The sequence below is a fragment of the Rhinatrema bivittatum genome, chromosome 16, assembly GCF_901001135.1.
Source record: "Rhinatrema bivittatum chromosome 16, aRhiBiv1.1, whole genome shotgun sequence".
Classification (NCBI taxonomy): Eukaryota; Metazoa; Chordata; class Amphibia; order Gymnophiona; family Rhinatrematidae; genus Rhinatrema; species Rhinatrema bivittatum.
In genome coordinates, this window is record NC_042630.1 from 23,711,213 (window position 1) to 23,725,731 (window position 14,519).

A 14,519-nucleotide genomic window follows, 5' to 3' on the forward strand; every position below is an offset into this window, starting at 1 on the left:
CACCTTAAAAAAAAAATTGAACTTTTTCTTTGCTTTCACTTTGTTCGGGCCGTCTCTCCCTCTCTCGCCCTCATCGCGGGGAGGAGGGGGGGGTTTCGCCGTGTTTTTAGGCTTCGGGGAGCTTACTTTTGGCTTTCTACTGAAATTTTTCTTTCTTCTGGCCTCCCCCGATGCTGCGGTTGGCCGCGTGTCGCTCATGGCTCTCCCGGGAGAATTTGTGCTCCCAATGTTTACCAGGGGGAGAGGGATCCTCTGGTGCAGGGGCGGTGAACAAAGTACAAAAAAGCAGGTTACCGTGAGTCCCTTCGATGCCTGCAGGAGCTGCTCAGCTTGCACAGGATCCTTTTCTTTTAAGCGCGTGAATGGAGGCCATTTTGCACTCGTTCTGCCCTGCTACTCAGGCAGCCATGGGGGAGGGGTGTCTTCCTCCTCAACTCTCTCCTCAACCGCGGCTCCCTGAGGACAGGGAATCGCTGCAGCCTGTCTCTCCTGACCCAGAGGTTAGTCCTGAGGGGACTTCTGATACCTCCTCTGAGTCCTCCTTCATTATTTTCCTACATAAAGCCTTTAAGGCACAGAAAGCAGGCAAGCTGATTGAAGGGGGTAAGCTTGACTCCTTAGGGAATAAGGCCCGGGCGTACAAGCGCGCAAAGTCTCATAAGGGTGCAGGGCCTGTCAAGCCTAAGCGTCTCCTCCGCACTAGGGGTTAGTAGGGGGATACAGATTCTTCCGAACCAGACTCAGATCTTGGGGATCTGGATTCCCAACCCCAGATCCCGCAGGGAACGGATGACCTGGATCCAGACCCGCCACAGGCGGAGAGGGGATCCCAGGCTGCGGAGGGGGATGACCCTAAGGTGGTCCGCCTCTTTCGTAAGGACGAATTGGCACCTCTTATTCCAGCTACACTCTCTGAGCTGGATATCGACAGCCCTCCTGAGGAATCCAAACACGGTAAGATGGATCCTGTTTTGTTGGGCCTGAGAGGTCCCGCTACAGCTTTTCCCTTTCATTTCTCGGCTACGGATTTGTTGTTTTGGGAATGGGATACCCCGGATCTTGGCTTGAAAGTCAGTAAGGCCATGGATAAGTTATATCCTCTGCCAGAGGATGCCTTAGAGATGCTGCGGATACCTAAGGTGGTCATGACGGTGTCCGCTGTCACCAAGAAAACCACGATTCCCGTCACAGGAGCGACGGCGCTCAAAGACCTACAGGACAGAAAGTTGGAGGTACAGCTCAAACGGATTTTTGAGGTCTCTGCCATGGGAGTTCGGGCGGCCATTTGCAGTAATTTTGCTGAGAGAGCGGGGCTCCGCTGGGTGCAGCAATTGCAAGCTAATGCGGGCTTCTTGGACGAGGAAGCCGCTGAGGCGAACTGTTTGGAATCCTCGGTGGCTTACTGTGCTGATGCCTTCCACGACCTTTTACGGACGTCAGCTAGGTCCATGGTGGTGGCGGTCTCTGCTCGCAGGCTCCTGTGGTTATAAACTGGTCAGCGGACGTGTCATCTAAGGCTCAACTGGGGTCATTGCCTTTTAAGGGTAAGCTGCTCTTTGGAAAGGTCTTGCAAGATATGATTCAGTCCCTGGGAGAGAATAAGGTGCATCGTTTACTGGAGGACAGACCTTGCTCACGAGGTTCCTTTTCGTCTCGCGCCAGATTCAGAGGGAATCGGCGGTATCGACCGACAAAGTCGCCCACCTCTTCCTTTTATTCCATTCCAGCGAAACAGCAAACCTGGTCCCAGCCTTTTAGGGGCTGAAGATTCAGCAGCCCTGGGGCGGTTCAGCCTTCCTCAGGACCCAAATCTTCTCAATGAAGGGGCGCCAGTCCACTCCTCGGTGCTGGAAGTTGGGGGCAGACTGGCCCTGTTTTTCGAGGAGTGGACCAAAGTGACTACGGATCAGTGGGTGCTGTCCGTGATAAAACAAGGCTACACTTTAGATTTTGCACGGCGGCCCCGAGATCAGTTTCTCGTCTCTCCCTGCGGGTATGCCACAAAAAGAGCAGCAGTACGGGAGACATTTCAGTGGCTACTCCAGTTACGAGCCATCATTCCCGTCCCTCCGGAGGCACAAGGAAGGGGTCGTTTCTCCATTTACTTCGTGGTGCCAAAGAAAGAAGGGTCCTTTCGTCCCATTCTAGACCTCAAGAACGTGAACAAATGTCTAAAGGTTTCTCTGTTTCGCATGGAAACTCTTCGGTCGGTCATTGCTTCGGTAAGGCAGGGAGAATTTCTAGCATCGCTGGATCTGATGGAGGCTTACCTGCACATAAGTATCCGTCCAGACCACCAACGGGTTCTGCGTTCTGGGCCAGCACTTTTAGTTTCGGGCTCTACCCTTCGGTCTGGCGACCGCTCCCCGGACATTCACCAAGGTGTTGGTGGTGATGGTGGCTCATCTCCGGAGGGAAGGTCTCCTGGTCCATCCCTACTTAGACGACTGGCTGATTCGAGCAAAGTCAGAAGCACTAGTCAGGGATGCGATTTGCAGAGTGCTACATCTTCTTCAGTCGCTGGGCTGGGTAGTCAATCTCTCCAAGAGCAAGCTCGTACCCTCTCAGTCCTTGGAATATTTGGGAGCGCAGTTCGGCACTCGGAAGGGACGAGTCTTTCTTACCATGGAGTGCATCTCCAAGTTCAAGCTCAGGTGCGAGACTTGTTACTCAAGAGAATTCCCAGGGTCCGAGATTATCTACAGGTTCTCTGGTCCATGACCTCAACATTAGAGCTGGTGCCATGGGCGTTTGCTCATATGCGGCCCTTGCAGTACGCATTACTGTCCTGTTGGAACCCAGTGTCCGAACTGTTCTTTCTCCCTTTGCCTCTTACAGAAGAGGCACAGGACAGTCTAGCGTGGTGGCTGGTGACAGACAATCTATCGTGGGAGGTTCCCCTGGAAGTTCCCGAATGGACAGTGGTCACCACAGACGCCAGCCTCTCTGGCTGGGGAGCGGTGTGTCAAAGGAGATCAGTACAGGGTCTATGGTCTCCTGAAGAATCTCTGTGGTTGATCAATCGGTTGGAGACTCTAGCAGTACGGTTAGCGTTACAAGAATTCTGTCCGCTTCTGCGAGGAAGAGCGGTCCAAGTGTTGTCGGACAATGCGACCACAGTGTCGTACATCAACCGCCAAGGAGGAACCAGGAGCCACCCGGTGGCTGTGGAAGCGAGTCAGTTGATCAGCTGGGCGGAACAGCACTTAATCAGTATCGCGGCGTCTCACATGTGGACAACGTGCAAGCGGATTTTCTCAGCCGGCACCATCTCGATCCCGGAGAATGGAAATTGCTTTTCAGCGCATATGCGTAGCGTGGGGCAGACTCAACATGGATCTCATGGCAACTTTTCTGAACACCAAAACTCCGAGGTTCTACTCTCGCCGACGAGAGACAGAAGCGGAAGGGGTAGATACCCTGGCCCGTCGATGTTCTTCTGTACATATTTCCACCCTGGCCATTAATCGGCAAGGTACTCCGCCGGATAGAGCAACATTGAGTGCGAGTAATTCTAGTAGTGCTGGAATGGCCGAGGCACCCTTGGTTTGCGGACCTTCTCAATCTAGCGGAGGCAAGTTCGCTACAGTTTCCAGAACTCCCAGATTTACTTCACCAAGGACCTGTTTGTTTGGAAGAAGTCGATCGCTTCTGTCTAGCGGCATGGCTTTTGAACGGCGCCATCTAAGTGACAAGGGTTATTCTCCAGCGGTAGTTCTACTCTCCTCTGCTCACGTAAAACTTCCACTAATATTGCGTACGTTAGGGTGTGGAAGGTTTTTGAAGCCTGGTGTCTAGAACGAGGCGTTTCGCCAACCCAAGTTTCAGTGCCCGATATTGTGTTTTCTTCAAAAGGGCCTGTCCAAGGGTTTATCATGTAGGTCCTTATGTGTTTAGGTAGCAGCCCTTGGTTGTTTGCATGGGGCAGTGCAAGGCGACGCATCCGGATGTAGCGCGGTTCCTTCGAGCAGCGAAGTATTTGCGTCCCCCGGTCAAACAGCCTTGTCCTTCTTGGAGTCTGAACTTGGTGCTTACGACCTTGTGTGCAGTGCCTTTTGATCCTTTAAAGAGGGCGAAACTGAAGGATCTTACGTTGAAGGTGATTTTTTTGGTCGCCATTACTTCGGCTTGGAGAGTGTCGGAACTTCAAGCTCTTTCCTGCTGGGAACCTTTTTTGAGGATCTCCAATTCGGGGGTTTCTATCCGGACGGTTCCTTCTTTTCTGCCAAAGGTGGTATCTTCTTTTCATGTCAACCAGTCCGTGGAGCTTCCAGCTTTCGTGGATCTAGACCGGTCAGATCCTTTATCCAGAGATTTGCGGAAGCTGGATGTTTGAAGGGTGTTACTGCGATATTTGGAGGTCACAAATGAGTTTCGTATGTCGAACCATCTTTTTGTGCTATGGAATGATCCTTGACGGGGTCACATGGCCTCAAAAGCTACCATTGCCCGATGGATGAAAGAGGCTATCAGCTCATCTTATTTGCTATGGGGCTGGAATCTTCCGGTCTGTCTCTGGGCTCATTCTACTAGGTTGCAAGCGGTGTCCTGGGCGGAGAGTCATTTAGTTTCTCCACAGGAGATCTGTAGGGCGGCAACATGGAAGTCACTGCATACTTTCGCAAGGCATTACAGATTTGATGTGCAAGCTGCAGAATCGGGAGGATTCAGAGAAGGTGTGCTGTGAGTGGGCCTCTCTGGATCCCATCCCAGGTAAGAACAGCTATGGTACATCCCAGCAGTCTGGACTGATCCGGGTACGTACAGGGAAAGGAAAATGTTTTTTACCTGGTAGTTTTCGTTCCTGTAGGAGCACGGATCAGTCCAGAGTCCCGCCTATACAGAGTTATGCAAGTGAGGGAGAGTCATCTCGTTTCTTCCCTTTTCTTTCTACAGAGATTTGGTTAATTAACCTTGAGAGGTTCTACAGGTTCAGATCTTACTGGGGTTCAGTGACCCAGTTGTTATTTTTCTAGTTCAAGAGCTAGTGTATATAGTTATGGTATCTTGTGGGAGCCATCATGCTTTGTCATTACGAAATACTGCCGGACTATAGGTGGCACACTCCTATATAAGGCAGAGTTTTTGTTTGTAAAACATTTCTGTCTCTATCTGCTGGGGGGGCAAAACCCAGCAGTCTGGACTGATCCGTGGTACTACAGGAACGAAAATTATCAGGTAAGAAACTAATTTTCCTTTATATTGACTGGAATCTTTGCAGCCTTCTATTGGTCCAACATAAGAATTAACCAGAGATGATGATGTACCTGAACTTCCAAGCTACACAGATCTTTGGCAGGTGGGTGAAGAAGGGTTGCAGAAAGCTTCTAAAGAAGGAACCCTTTGTGGTCTTGGAAACTCATATTCAGCAATGTCTGGATAATTCTTCTTGGTCCAGTAGAAGGTGTCACATCCTGCAAATAATTTGTTTCTCCAGGAATAATGCTGCTATAAGAGCAAGGCACCTTGTATGGTGCTTATGGTGTGATTGATGTATTTGTGCTGTATGAGTGATATTTTTTTGTCTGGATGCTGTGCAGGTTGAAGAGGCTGCACTGGGGAGGTTATACTCAGAGCAGCTCAGAAGGTTTTGAAGAGGGTGTTATCTCTCGTGTGGCCAGTGAGGTTGTTGAGGATGCCTCGCACCATGGTTTCTTGACACGCCTGCTCCAGCCCAACACCGCAGCACTGTACTATGGGGATGGTGACTTTTTCAGAAGCACACCTGCTCAAAGCGACAGACAGGTAGAGTTACTTAAAGCTTTGTGGCCAAGAGGGAATATAGGTCACAGAAGAAAGAAGGGGGACAGACAACAGGGAGATATGCTACAGGGAAGAGTGGAAAGTGAATGTAAGCTACTGCGAATGTAAAGAAGGAAGACAGACTACAATGGAGAATTGGATAAGAGACAGGCTATGGGTAGGGTTGCCATCAAAGCCAGCTCAACCCAAAGAGAATGATCCTGTCCTAGTCTGTGTTGTATTAAATTCTCCAACTAGAACTACATCTCTGTGCAAGCACTGAGGCAAAAAAGAAAATTATTCCTTACCTGCTAATTTTCGTTCCTGTAGTACCATGGATCAGTCCAGACGGTGGGTTATGTCCCCCGTCCAGCAGATGGAGTCAGACAAGGCTTCGCGGGTGCTGCCATATAAACCAGTGCACCCTCCGTGAGTCCTCAGTATAGAGAATATCAGAGCCAGAGAAGGATGGATCAAGCTAACCAACCACACCATAGTATGATAAAAAATATATGTAAATGAAGGCAACTGGTGCTACAACTTGAACTTGCAAAAAGAACTGTGGAACAGCCTCAGAAACGTAAAGTTGAAAACCTGAATGGAGTAACATGAACACCTGACTAGAATAAATAGAGTAGCGAAGTCAGTAGGGATGATCGAGCAGGAGAACCCCAATCCCCAAAAATTGTTAGGGAGGGCATCTGGACTGATCCATGGTACTACAGGAACGAAAATTAGCAGGTAAGGAATAATTTTCTTTTCCCTGTACATACCAGGATCAGTCCAGACGGTGGCATGTACCAAAGCTTCCCTACATAGGGTGGGCCCCTGAAAGCCCTGCTCGAATGACCCTGTCGCCAAAGTAACCGGAAGCCGGCGACTGGAGATGTAAACGATAGTGCCTTGAAAATGTATGCAATGATTTCCAGGTCGCCGCCTGGCAGATCTCCTGGAAGGAGACGCCCAGGACGCCACCTGAGATCGAAGGGAGTGCGCTTTGATACTCAAAGGGGGTGGTCGATCCGCTCCTATGTATGCTGCCACAATAGCCTCCTTGAGCCATCTAGCGATCATTGTCTTCGTAGCCTTAGAGCCTTTCTTTGGTCCAGTTCAAAGAACAAACAAATGGTCCGACAGGTAACGGATCAGAATGCACTTGACATCAAGGTTGCGGAGAGTCCGTGACTCATTGGCAGAGAAGGACGGGAGTTCTACCGTCTGATTCAGATGAAATGCCGAGACCACCTTGGGCAGGAAGGAAGGCACGGTACGCAAGGAGACCCTCCGAGTCTGTAAAACGGAGATAAGGCTCTCTGCATGACAGCGCTCTTAGTTCTGAGACCTGGCGTGCAGAACAAATGGCCACCAGAAAAACAGGCTTGAGAGTGAGATCCTTGAGAGTGGCGGCGCGCAGAGGTTCGAAGGGAGAACTGGCCAAGATCCTGAGAACTAAGTTGAGGCTCCAGGAGGGACAAGGGGTCTGGACTGGAGGTCTCAGGTGTTTCGCCCCCTTAAGGAAGCGGGCGATATCCGGGTGAGAGAAAAGTGAAAGATGGTCAGGCAAGTGGACAAGTGACCCGAGAGCAGAAACTTGTACACTGAAGGAGTTGTAGGTGAGTCCCTTCTCTAGGCCTTCCTGAAGGAACTCGAGGATCTGAAGGCACCGAGGCCGCTCTTGGTTGAGCGTCGTGAGAGGCACACCAGGATTCGAACTCCTTCCAGACCCGCACGTACACGACAGAGGTTGAAGTCTTCCTAGCCTTGAGGAGGGTCATGACTGCGGCCTCCGGGTATCCTTTGCGTCGAAGCCGCCGCCTTTCAAAAGCCAGGCCGCAAGACAGAAGCTTTCTGCCTGGTCGAAAAATACTGCACCTTGGTGCAGTAGATGGGGAAGGTGTCCCAGGCGCAGAGGGCTGTCCACTGCAAGGTTGATTAGGTCCGCGAAGCAAGGACGGCGTGGCCATTCCGGGGCCACCAGAATGACAAGACCCTGGTGCAGGTCTCTTCTCTGAGGGACTTTGCCCACTAGTGGCCATGGGGGAAACACGTATAGAAGGAGATGACATGGCCAGGGAAGAACCAGCGCTTCCACGCCTTCTGCGCCATGCTCCCGTCTATGACTGAAGAAAGGCGGTGCCTTGGTGTTATGAAGAGTGGCCATGAGATCCAGATGAGGGGCCCCCCACCGACGAATGAGGAGCTGCCTCGCCTCTTCGGAGAGTGACCACTCCCCGGGATCTAAGTGTTGTCTGCTCAGGAAGTCCACCTGAATGTTGTCCACGCCCGCAATGTGGGAGGCTGCCAGACAGGAAAAATGAATCTCTGCCCACGACATCAAGCGAGCCGTTTCCAACGAGACATGCTGACTCCTCGTGCCCCCCTGGCGGTTGATGTATGCTACTGTGGTGGCATTGTCCGAGAGGATCCTGACCGCCCGATGTCGCACTAGAGGCAGAAAACGTATGAGTGCCAGGCGGACTGCTCTCATTTCCAGACGATTGATTGGCCACGCTGCTTAGGTCTTTGTCCACTGTCCCTGTGCTGAGCTCATTTGGCACACTGCCCCCCCACCGGCCAGGTTGGCATCGGTAGTGACCACCACCAAGTCTGGAATTTCCAGGGGCATGCCTTGCGCCAAATGGAGCGGGTCTAGCCACCAGCTCAAGCTGGCTTTGACGAACTGGGAGAGAGGGAGAACGAGCTGGTAGTCCTGCGAGACCGGTTTCCAGCGAGAGAGTAATGCCCTCTGCAACGGGCGCAAATGCCCATGGTACGAGATCGATAGTGGATGCCATGGATCCCAGGACCTGTAGGTAATCCCAGGCTGTGGGAGAGGGGAGACAAGCAAAGTGTTGAATCTGTTCCCAGAGCGACTGGGCCCGGTCCGGGCTTAGGAAGACCTTGCCCCGTGCCGTGTCGAAGCGCGCACCCAGAAAATCCAAAGACTGTGAAGGAATGAGACTGCTCTTGGCGAAGTTGACCACCCAACCAAGGGATTGGAGTAATTTTACTACCCGGGTGACCACTGCATGACCCTGTGACAGTGTCTTTGCCCGAAATGAGCCAGTCGTCCAGACATAGATGAACTAGTATCCCTTCCCTTCAGAGAGCTGCCGCCACTACTACCATGATCTTCGTTAACATGCGCGGGGCGGTCACAAGGCCAAAAGGGCGAGCTTGGAATTGGAAATGCTGTCCCAAGATCTTGAAGCGGAGAAAACACTGATGCGCTTGGAGGAAGGGGATGTGAAGATAAGCCTCTGTCAGATCCAGAGAGGCAAGGAATTCTCCCTGGTGCACCGCCGCGATCACTGAGCGTAAGGTCTCCATTCGGAAATGAAGAACCTTGAGGGACTTGTTTACCACCTTGAGATCCAATATTGGATGGAAGGATCCGTCCTTCTTGGGGACCATGAAGTAGATTGAATAGTGACCCGAGCCCACCTCTTCGGAGGGGACGGGAAGGATGGCCCCGAGAGCCAGGAGTCTGTCCAGAGTCTGCCTTACAATGAGCTGTTTTTGAGGTGGTCCGCAGGGAGAGAAGAGAAATCTGTCCCTTGTTGGTCGAACAAAATCCATCCTAAACCTTGCTTTAGGATGTCTAGCACCCAGTGATCCGAGGTGATTCGAACCCACTCCTCGTAGAAGAGAGAGATTCGCCCCCCGATCCTGGGGGCCGAGGAGTGGGTAAGTCTGGCATCATTGAGAGGACTTGGGGGGGGAACCCCTTGGGCCACCCCGTCCCTAGGTGGTCTGCGGCCTCGAAAGGAACGAGGCCATGACTGAGATCTGGAAGAGGGAGTCCGGGGCATCGTCTGTCTAGGGTTGCGGTAACCGTGTTGTGTGCGGGACCAGCTTCTAGAGGGATTAAACGATCTCGAAGATCGCGGACGGTCCTCCGGCAGGCGATGTACCGCATTCTCACCGAGTGACTTGATGATCTGGTCCAAATCCTCCCCGAAGAGAAATTTGCCCTTAAAGGGAAGAGATCCCAGGCCGGACTTGGAGGAGGAATCAGCTGACCAATCACAGAGCCAAAGAAGCCGTCGCGCCGAGACCACCGAAACCATTGATCTTGCCAGCACCCATAGGAGATCATATAGGGCATCCGCTCCGTAGGCTATGACAGCCTCTAGGCGGTCTGCCTGGCTTGCTTCCTCCGGTGGTAGGTCCTGAGAGGTAAGGAGTTGATGAACCCAGCGAAGCCCCACTCTTTGCGCCAGTGAACTACAAATGGTCGCTCGGACCCCCAATGCGGAAACCTCAAATACCCTTTTGAGGTAGACTTCCAGCTTCCTGTCCTGAAGATCCCGCAGGGCTGTGCCTCCTGTAACCGGGATAGTTGTCCGCTTTTGTAACCGCTGAGACCACGGAGTCCACCTTCAGAACCTTAAGAAGATCTATAAAGTCCTTGGGAAGAGGGTATAAATTTTCCATCGCTCTGCTGACCTTCAGGGAGGCTTCGGGCGTATCCCATTCCCTGGCCAACAGCTGTAGGAAGGTGGGATGGGTAGGGAAGGCCCTGGACGGAGGGCGTAGACCCACCAAGACTGGGGTCTCCCTTCTTGCCTGAGGCGGAGACACCCGAGGTGGAGGGTCCCGGTGGATCCTGAGGAGCCTCGATGTCCAGCTCTTGAAGAAACTGAGGAATGAGAGTGTCTAACTCGTCCCTCTGAAAAATCTGGAGCACCCTCGGGTTATCCCCTTCCATCTGTGCGGTGAGCAGGGGATCATCCAGGCCAAGTAGGGGGTCATCCAGAGCCGAATCTGGAGCTGTACCAGTCCCTCCTGCAGGTGGAACCGTGAAACGCACTCGGGAGGTCCCTGGAGGGGCCCCCGGTGCCCCCCCCCACTGGGTCCTGAGCTCCCAGGGGAGTATCCGCTGTCCTGGGGGCTTTAGGAGGAGGGGGTCCCGCAGAGGGATTCATAGGCTGGTCCATCCTTGCCAGGTATGCATTGTGCATCAGTAAAATAAAATCAGTGGAGAACGGAGGAGGACCCGGGTGGGGGGGTGATTAGAAAAATCTCCAGGCGATATCAGGGGTCCCAGGGGGGGAACTGGAGTCAAAATCAGCGGAGGAATGTCCGAAAAATCATCCCTGTCATCTCCTGAAGGCTCCTGCTTGAGTGGCTCCAGGACCAAGATGGCCACCATTCCCGCGCGAAGCGGCATCAGGGCCGGCCTCTGCTTCCAAAGGCACACTTGATCGCATGAAGGAAGGCGTCCCTCCCCACCAGGGAGGCACCGCGTGCACACCCCCTCGCGGGATAAACGCGATCCCGGTTCCCCACACACCGAACATCAGAGGCCCTCTGCATGCTGACGAGAAGGGGGGGGGGGAATGGAGAGCAACGGTGAAGCAGGGAAGACGCCGCGGGCAGAGGGAAAACGCATCCGCTTCGCCTCCGACCCCGTTGAACCAGGGCCAGCAGAGGAATGTGACCTCTCTGCGGCCAGCAGCCCCGGGGAATGCGCTTCTCGGGGCCGCGTGTCAGGATGCGGCGAGGGGGAGAGAGGTTGAAACCTCCAACATCCACCCCCAGAGGTGCTGAGGCAAGAAACCTAGGAGAAAAAATTCAAAATCACAAAACACTTACCCCACCGGGGAGAGAAATGAAAGAAAACTAGACAAGTTAAAGACAGACCCGTCTGCAAGCCAATAGAAAATCACTATGCTTGATTCCTTTTTTTAAATAACTTGATCCATCTAAGTAAATCACAAGAGACGAAGGAAGAAAGAATAGACTCTCTCCAAGACAGGGGAAGCCAAGGTTCCCCTACTCCTATCTGCTGGAGTCAGAAAGATACTGAGGACTCATGGAGGGTGCACTGGTTTATGAGGCAGCACCCTCCGAAGCCTTGGCTGACTCCATCTGCTGGACGGGGGCCATGGCCCACCGTCTGGACTGATCCTGGTACGTACAGGGAATGGCTTATTCTCCTCCCCATGGATCAATCTTTTTAGGCTGACCTGGATAAGGTAGCAACCCTAGTCACTCCAGCCATGTGGGGGAGTAAGCAGCTAGGAAAAAATTCTTTCAAACAATTCAGTAATGATTTGTCTTGCATTATAGCTCTTTTATCCCCAGTGGGGTTTCGGCACTGAAGAGCAACTTCCTATCCCAGCAGAGCAGCCCATGATCTACATGATGGCTTCTGTAGATAGAGACAACCTATCCTTGCCAGCATGCCTCTCACCACAGAGTTTCTGGGGCTTTCAACATCAGCCTGAAGAGTAGCACCAAGGAGCACAGTCTTCATGATCTCACCTCAGCCATAATCTACCTACATCTGTGATCTAACAAAGTGCACACCCAGTGGCAACCAGAAACTACAGGCAGAACACACAGACATCCAAAGGGAAAACAAATAGGCCAATGCAATACTGTGCACTATGGTCAGCACACGGCATCCATAACCTCTGATGCAATATGGGGATTAGCGCGTCCAAAACGCACGGCCAATTGAGCGCATAGCTAATAGCACTCATCCCATGTAGATGAGGCTATTAGCTAATCCCTGTGATTCAGAACATTTCCTGTGCAGCCAATGTACCCAATGCAACGTGGCAAATGTTCCACCAGCCCGGGACCGGTGTAAAGGGTATGCCGCACTCAAGGGCTCACTGGAAAAGAAAAATTCCTCATTTCTGTGCTTCCTCCACTTAGTATTGTTGCAGTACTAAGTAGGAAGAACCACAGAAGCAGATTGAAAAAAAAACAAAAAGTCTTGAAAAAAAAATAAAAATTCTGGGTGCCCAATATAGACGCAGAAGAAAGACAATCCAGACTGTGCATCTTGTGCCAGTGGTGGGGGGAAAACAGACCCTCTTATTGAGCATCCATTTTCCCAGCCCCCACTAACAGCCACCGCCAAGGAGGCGCTAGGGATGCACGTTGGAAGAGTGCGACAAAAAACAAGACCAGCCTCAAGCCTTTCTCCAAGAACTGGGTCACTCAGACGCAAGGAGGGTAAAAACTCTTGCCTGGTGGGTAAGCTGACCTAATAGCTCCTTGTACTCAGGAAGAAGACTGAGTCAGTCCTGGTTTTAGCTCCCAGTGCATCTATTGAATTGTAGTTCCAGTTTCTTAGAAAAGGTCTTTGTTCTTTCCTTTTGTGCTTCTGGCATGTTGCAATTACCTGGGCCATGTAATATGTGGCGATCTGTTATTTACTATGATGTTTAGTTCTAGAAATGTTGTATAAAGTTTTCACTTCTGCAGATGTAAGTCACTGTGCAACACTGGGCCCTTCCAGTTGGCTCTGTGCTTAGATTGGCTCTGCTTACAAGGCCCTGGACACATTTTTATGCATTAATGTATTGCTCAATGACAACTGCATGCAAAGCTCAAGATGTGCACTTTCTTGAACTGTATATCCTCCGCCATACTAGCTGCCATTCTGCAGTGACTGTCTTATCAACTGTATTATCGGAAAAAAAAATTGAGTATAGAAAGAGCACATCATACAGCAAGCAGAAGGGACATATTGAGGATGAGAGAAAATAATGTTCTTGGTTTTAGTTTCCTTCCAGGTATTATCTGGATGCTCATCTGTTTTACCTTTTTATATTTTTTGTTCTTGCTCTTCAGCAGTTCCCATATCAGTGCATAGCTTCTGCATTTCTCCTCTTTACTCCTTTCAGCAATTGCTGTTTCTCTGTTTATTGGCCCTACTTTTGTCCTTCTGTCTTCACCTCTTTCCTCAGCACTTTGTGTCTTAGTGTATTGCCCCTGCTTTTCACTGGCCTGCTCCTCCCTCTCTTTCTCCTTCGTAGTTCTTCAGCTCTCAGATCATTCAGACTGGACATCCCACTACCTCGGTTTCTTTTCTATTCAGTTCCTCTGCCCTCTACCCTGCCCTACAAGTAAACATAAAAGAAACCAAACTGGAGCAGTATTTAACTATGAGAAAAGGGAGTGCAAGAGCTGCTACCTAGAAGAGAAATACATAGGGGACTGTCAAAGCAGTGCACTATGGAGAGCCCAGACACCAATCCCAATTCCATCATGATCAGCCATAGGCAAACTCCACAATCTTCATGTTCTTCACAGTAGCTCTGTGGCAGGGCAATGGAGCAGCATACAAAGAAAATCAAGAAACAGAACTTATTTTACAGGGAAAATCCTTCTTTTCAGTGTTCAATTCATTTTCTCTCTTATTAAACAGCATCTCTTCTGAGAAGAAGGCTTAGGAATAGATAATTCTGAAGCTGCCAACTGAGAGAAAATGTACATTTCATCTGCTATTTATTACATGTTCTAATAAATTAAATTACTTAGCACTGGAAATCTTGTTCTTCCTTCAGATGGTTAGAAAGCAGTGTGTAAAATTGATGTAGGCGCCTGTCACTGTGGAAGTGGGAAGGTGGAAGATGCAGACCTGATAAGAGGGAGGCAAAGCATAGGGTCTTCTCTCCCCTCCCCCCCCCCCTTCCCCCTCTAAACATTGCAAGAATAGATTTTGAACAATAAAGCAGCAAATAACTGGAAGGACTGTCTAGGTAAATAGTGTCCAGATATCTTAAGAACTGGTTTCAAACATGTAAAGCATTTGAGTACTGCATGCAAGTCTTATATGTAAAAGCTAAATTTCCTTATCATCCTGCTATACCAGTCCAGATGCGTGGGTTTATGCTACTCTGCCAGCAGACAGATAGGGAACACAACTTTCCAGTGAAATCCTATTTGGTATGGCCATACCAAGTTGTCACCCTGGAACTTTGTTGAATTTGCTTCCTTTTCCCCATTGCAGCAAGACTGGAAGATGGAATGGC

The 14,519-nt window shown here is 50.9% G+C and overlaps 1 protein-coding gene across 4 annotated transcripts in view; it reads left to right on the top strand.

Annotated features, from left to right (window-relative positions):
• INCA1 (inhibitor of CDK, cyclin A1 interacting protein 1) overlaps window positions 1-14,025 on the top strand; it is a 36,378-nt gene extending 22,353 nt beyond the window's left edge. For all 4 annotated transcript variants that reach the window (XM_029580904.1, XM_029580905.1, XM_029580906.1 and 1 more), the window contains 2 exons: window positions 5,541-5,745; window positions 11,818-14,025. In XM_029580904.1, coding sequence (XP_029436764.1) covers window positions 5,541-5,745; window positions 11,818-11,982 — 370 coding nt within the window. In that variant the 3' untranslated portion in view covers window positions 11,983-14,025. The remainder of the gene's footprint in view (window positions 1-5,540; window positions 5,746-11,817) is intronic.
• Window positions 14,026-14,519: the final 494 nt, after the last annotated feature.